General features: G+C 43.3%; 1 protein-coding gene across 4 annotated transcripts; it reads right to left on the bottom strand.

Annotated features, from left to right (window-relative positions):
* Nucleotide 1: 1 nt before the first annotated feature.
* Nucleotides 2–6,017, bottom strand: LOC111958885 (splicing factor U2AF 65 kDa subunit). Of its 4 annotated transcripts, XM_023980204.2 has the most exons (10): nt 5,426–6,017; nt 4,943–5,005; nt 4,602–4,743; nt 3,754–3,792; nt 3,100–3,209; nt 2,761–2,912; nt 2,213–2,329; nt 1,903–2,041; nt 788–867; nt 2–446 (listed from the first exon to the last, which is right to left on the bottom strand). In XM_023980204.2, the coding sequence occupies exons 1-10, from the start codon at nt 5,472–5,474 to the stop codon at nt 231–233; spliced, it is 1,107 nt and encodes a 368-aa protein (XP_023835972.2). In that variant the 5' UTR covers nt 5,475–6,017; the 3' UTR covers nt 2–230. The 4 variants fall into 4 exon arrangements, with proteins under 4 accessions (XP_023835972.2, XP_070293453.1, XP_070293454.1 ...); XM_070437352.1 differs by lacking the exon at nt 3,754–3,792; XM_070437353.1 differs by lacking the exon at nt 4,943–5,005.
* Nucleotides 6,018–6,302: the final 285 nt, after the last annotated feature.

Here is a 6,302-nt window from a genome sequence, read left to right as displayed (position 1 = left end):
ATTTTTACTGCAATTCAGTTCAATCATAACAGATTACCCTGAAATATTGGGAGTGTAAATATATGAAATCATTTTCTCAAGAGTTGTGTCTCTTGCTGTGGGGGCTAAAGTGTTATATATGAAACACATAATACATTTTAATAATATCTCAAGAGCAATATAGTTTCCCTTTCATAACATTAAATTTACATTTTTATTGATATGCAAGTAATTAAAAATGTGAAGATATTTTAAAAACCCTGGAACAAATCCAAAACCATGACATGGTGTGTGAAGAAGTAAATATGAAGGGGGTGGTTAGCTACCTGATTCTCCATGGTGATCTGGTCGTTCAGGTTGACGTCTACATACTCACAGAACGCATAACCCTTAGACAAACCTGTGGCACTATCCTTGACCAAGTTAAAGGCCTTGAGAGGCCCAAACGATGTCAGGAGCTCCTTCACCTGGAGAACACAGAGAGGGAAGGGGTGAGATTACCATAGAGATCAGAGGGGAAAAGATGGGAGGGACAGGGGAAAACAGTCAGATGAGGAGAGGTGACATTGTTGAACACATCTCAGACTATTGGTGCTCTTTCAAGCTATCTGGCTTCCATCAACAGTGTTACTTCAGTACACTGCTAACCGCGTCCAGCATTGACTACGCATGTGAGGAAACAGGAGGTTTTCACTGGGCCAGACTGGGACGTCACGGGAGGTGAGCAGCCAGCCAGCCAGCACACCCCAGTATGTGGCTCCAGGTGACCTGGTTAGAAGGCTAAGCTGGTTAAGGTTAGCTCACTGACCTGGTCATCATTCAGGTAGTTGGGCAGGCCCCCGATGAACAGCTTGTGGGCTGAGTCAGGCACCACTGTGGACACCACGCCTACACAGACAGAGAAGGAGAGACAAGTTATTTAAAAAGTCAACCAAACATTGATATAAACAGCCTAAATCCAGTCTGAACCTACAGACTAGAGGTCGGCAGATTTCAAGTTTTCATAACAATCTGTATTTTTGGACGGCAGGCTGACAACCTGTTGCATGAGTGCAGCAAGGAGCCACGGTGAGTTGCTAGCTAGCATTAAACTTTTTTTTATAAAAAAACAATCTTCAAATAATCACTAGTTAACTATACATGTCAGGGCATATGCAACATTTTGGGCCGCCTGGCTCGTTGTGAACTAATTTACCAGAATTTTACATAGTTATGACATAACATYGAAGGTTGTGCAATGTAACAGCAATATTTAGATCTAGGGTTGCCACCCGTTCGATAAAATATGGAATGGTTCCGTATTTCACTGAAYGTTTTATTTTCCGAAATGATAGTTTCCGGATTTGACCATATTAATGACCAAAGGCTCGTATTTCTGTGTTTATTATATTATAATTAAGTCTATGACTTGATATTTGACATATATATATATATATATACACACACACACACAGTGGGGCAAAAAAGTATTTAGTCAGCCACCAATTGTGCAAATACCTATTTTCCACCATAATTTGCACAATGTGATTTTCTGGATTTCCCCCCCTCATTTTGTCTGTCATAGTTGAAGTGTACCTATGATGAAAATTACAGGCCTCTCATCTTTTTAAGTGGGAGAACTTGCACAATTGGTGGCTGACTAAATACTTTTTTGCCCCACTGTATATACACATACACATGTATATATGTATACACTCATATATACACATACATATTACATACACACACATACATATATATATAAAAATCGGCATCGGCTTTCTTTGGTCATCCAATAATCGGTATCGGCGTTGAAAAATCATGGTCGGTCGACCTCTAATAGAGACGGGTAAATAGTTCAAATAGGCCAGACTAAGAAGGGTTTAAAGATGGACTAAATAGAGAGTGAAGCAGCCAGCCAGACACGTTCAGACAGAGACAGACCAGGCACGTAGACGCTGGGGTTCTCGCTCATGCCGGGCAGGGGCTGGTAGTCATGGGGACGGCGGATCTTCAGACTCTGTCCCTGGAAGATGATGCCGTCGAACGCCATGGCCTGGGTTGTCTCATCCACTGAGCGGAACTTTGGGACAACAAACACAGACCAGGTTTGAGAAAGGTAGAGGGTTAACTTTCACCTGTCAGATGATTTCATAAAGCTCAGATAAAAGGAAAAGGGGTCCTTTTGGACTATTGAGGAAGGTCACATTTCTTCTCCAGTATTGAGTATAGTGAAGTGGGTGTTGAGACCCACCTCGAGGAAGGCAAAGTTCTTGTCCTGGTTGATCTGAACAGCGAGGACGGGGTTCCCTGGAGCCTGAGTGAGACCGCCCAGACGCATCTGAGCGTTGAAGAAATCCATCATGGACTCCTACACAGGGAGAGGGAGAGACAGTGAGGCAATACTCTGGAAAATACTCACTCCAACAACAGTATTTATTATGCACTCTCTGATCCCCGAGCTTGAAATACTAGTTGACAGAATCAGGTGGCCCGGCCCCTATCCTTAAACTGTCAAGGCTCTACGMTGAACTTGTTTTATGAGGAGCACGTCAAAAATGTAGGCGCAAACAAAGAAATTTAGGAGCACAATRAAACATATGAGGAAATAAAAGCTAGATTCCTTAATTTTTCTAGRCACACTGGTTCTCCTAAATAAAAATTCCAGGWCGCACAGCTACATATTTAGGCACATACACAAGTTAAATGTAGTGCCCTGTACTGCCCTGTTAACCTGTATCAACTTTTACCTACTACCTCTCTCTGATCTCTGTCCCTACATCCATCCAGAAGCTAACTGACCTCTGTGATGCCGAAGGGGATGTTCCCCACGTAGAGCCGACGGGCCTGTCTGGTCATCTGGCTTCCCACCACAGGGACAGGAGTGGGGGTCACGGCCAGGCCGTCTGGGGTCATGGTGGGCAGCAGGGCCGTGGCTGGGATCTGACCCGCAGCTTGAGGAGAAGTCACATGTTTAAAACACAACATTCATACAGCTTCCAGAACAAGACAGTATTAGAAAGAACWCAGTTAAATATGAGGCCAAACGAGGGTCAAAGAGTTGAATAGAGTAGATGAAAATAGAGGAGAGAGAACAAGGGAGAGAGGAAGAGGATGATGAAGTGAGGCCTCCTCTCTTACCCTGCATGGCTTTGTACTGCATCACACTGATGTGTTCAAAGCCAGGAGGAGGGACGTCCCAGTACTTCTTCACTTTGTTCTTCTTCTTCGTTTCACGGTGCGGGGAACGACTGATGGAGAGAAAATAGGACAGGAGAAGTGAGGACAGAAAGACCAACAGAGGAGAGCAGGGGGAAACAGATGAAGTAAAAAGACAAATAGAAGTAATTACTTGTGATGTCCTGTGAGTCAAGTACTATAAAGTCCTTCAGGCCTTTAGAGAAACAGGCCTTTAGAGAAACCTACAGCTTCTCTTTAACCCATCTATGACAAACACCAGGTTTACACTTCTGAATCCATGTTATAAATTATTATACCTTTTACAAATACAAGTGATTTCAAATGACATACTACTTTTAAATGACATTTACAGTGGATGTCACAAGCCCTACAAATGTAACCCATTATTACAGAGTTGACCCTACAGTTTCATTTCTCGCTCTCCATAGAAACCCCTTACCAAAACCTTCCCACACAATGGTATACACAGGATATAATACGCTGTTGTAAACATGAGTGGATAGTACACAATCAGAGGAAAGATCACTTGCTAGAGTGACTGGAGTGATATTGTAATAATGCAGAAACAAGCTCTGTGTTAGTTTGCTGTATTACCTTACAGCAATCTCTTGGGGTTGTTGTTGGGATGGTGAGCTGAAATGACATTGGAAGGAGTTCACATTTCATTTCACTCCAACCCTGGTCACAGGTAGTTCCACTGCAGGAAGTGGAACTAGAGTGCAATTSGAAATTAGCCCCAAGCCACTGTTTGTATGAACATAGATCCTAAAGGATTGGATAGGCATAAGCAATATGGTCTTCTGCTGGAGCGCTCACCACATCCACTCCTTTCAGATCTACTACTTGTGTGTATAAGGTTGTGTGTATAAGGTAGTATTTGTGGAATTGTTAGGTTAGATTACTCGTTTGTTATTACTGCATTGTCGTAACTAGAAGCACAAGCATTTCGCTACACTCGCATTAACATCTGCTAACCATGTGTATGTGACAAATAACATTTGATTTGATTTACTAGTAGGGCCTAGGGATAGGGACCGATTTGGAATCTTGTACAGAACACCGAGGTCTGGTAAGTGTACGCTATGGCTCTTTCCACTAAAACAAATGCATCCTAAAACAACTTCAGGGACCAGGTGTAGAATGTTCAACGTGTGTGTGAACACTGTTAGATGTGAGTCTTCCTCCACAAACTTGCATCTCACTGTCAGGACAATAGGTGGGCTACCTCAGACAGAGGAATAATGTTGTGCAACAATATGCTTGTGAGAGCTTTCTATTTCAGGTAAAGTCAGTGTTGCCTGGGTTGCTTATTTTCCAAGTGTCCTGATACTGTTCACTCATCAGGTGTGTAGATAGCCCTACTCTAACCAGTACGTAGTACCTGCACGTAACTAGGTCTCTTACACACCTGAGAGCTTGCAGTAAGACAATGCTGTAGTTACCTGCGTCTCGGTCTGCGCTCCTTGCTGTCTCCACGGCGATCCCTGCTGCGTCTGTCCTTGTCTCTGCTCCTCCTCTTCCTCTCTCTGCTGCGGCTGCGAGAGGGGGAGCGACGGTGGTGGCGGTTCTCCTTGTCCTTCTCCGCTGGAGGAAGGGAAATCAAAGGGAAGGAACGGTGAAACAATAGGAAGAGGGAGGGTGGGAGGAAAGAAAACAGAAAGGGAGGAAAGAAAACAGAGGGGGAGGAGAGAAAACGGTTGAGTTAAAATAATATAGTTATGGCATTAAGCAGACGCTTTTATCCAAAGCGACTTACAGTCATGCTTGCATACATTTTACGTACGGGTGTTCCCGGGAATCGAGCGCACTATCCTGGCGTTGCAAGCGCCATGCTCTACCAACTGAGCTACAGAGGACCATAGAGATGGGGAGGAGAGAAGATGGTGGTACAGGGGGCAAGAGGATGGACACCGTTACGTGTTTACTTTCATAGGATATAGCTACTGTTTGGCCAAGAGATGTTAACTTTTCATGRATTAATATTTTAACTGGCAACTTCAACATATACAGAGCTGGAAAACGTCAGCTGGTTCAAAACAGGACCGGTTAGTGACATAAAAAAACGTTACTTTTAAACAATGGGTTAGCTAGTTATAACCACACGAATGTGCCTGGAACGACAGCTGCGACAGTGTGGACTCTAGCAGCCAACGTTACTACCAGYTAGTTATCCAGCTCGCGCTTGTGTGTTGTGATGATATGCGATTGCTAATTAGCTGGTTTAGAATTTGGTTATAAAACATAAGTGATTAACTAGCTAGCTTACCTTGTTTGTTTTCAGACAGTTGTCTCTCGAATTCGTCGAAATCCGACATCGCCGTTTCTTATTTGCTAGCCCTAGCTAGCTAGTTAGTTGTGACTGTAAAATGGACGGGAATGCGGCGCGGTCGCTAGCTTGCGAAAAAAGTGCACAACACTTAGTAAATGCTAACTAGCTACACAACACCAATGCAACGGTTTAGAAATATCAAAATGAACCACACATCAACATGAACAGCTCCAAGTGAGTTATAAAGATGTGGTTCTAGTTTACACTAAGAACGCGTTATCTTGTGCTAGCTAGTTAGATAGCTAAAGCAAAGTCCAGGCTGGGGCCTGTTCTTGAAGGAGTCGTGGTAGCGAGCTAATGCTAATTAGTTAGCAAATCGAGTGAATACGGATATGCTGGTACAATTGCACATCCAATGTTATGCCGTCTGTCCTGTTGATGTTGTAACGGTGTTTGAAATCGTCCCAATATATATGTTTTGCAATTAAATGTATCCAAGGAGAAAATACGGGATATGTTCGGTATGCCCGCTTTTTGCGTTTCGTCTCCCAGGCACCCCGTGACACCGGAAGTTGATCTACACCTTTTACCTTTAGCGCCCCCTTTGGGCCTGTTATTCAACCTGCAACACGTAAATACAGTATGTTCTCTTTGCTCTAGCACCAAACAAGAAGTTCTTACATTGGACATTATATTTGGCATTGGATACATGAAAGCTAGATATCCCTTTATTGATTTCAGAAACAACCTCTCAGATCTGTGATTACAACAGAAAGGAGTTTGACCCAGGGCCACTGCATATGTTTTTCCTCTAGCATCTCCCTTTCTACACACTCAGAGAGAAACATAAGTCAAATCATGATTTTTTAAGAAA

The sequence above is a fragment of the Salvelinus sp. IW2-2015 genome, linkage group LG35 (assembly GCF_002910315.2).
Source record: "Salvelinus sp. IW2-2015 linkage group LG35, ASM291031v2, whole genome shotgun sequence".
In the NCBI taxonomy this organism is placed as follows: Eukaryota; Metazoa; Chordata; class Actinopteri; order Salmoniformes; family Salmonidae; genus Salvelinus; species Salvelinus sp. IW2-2015.
This window is presented reverse-complemented; position numbering and strand designations above follow the sequence as displayed.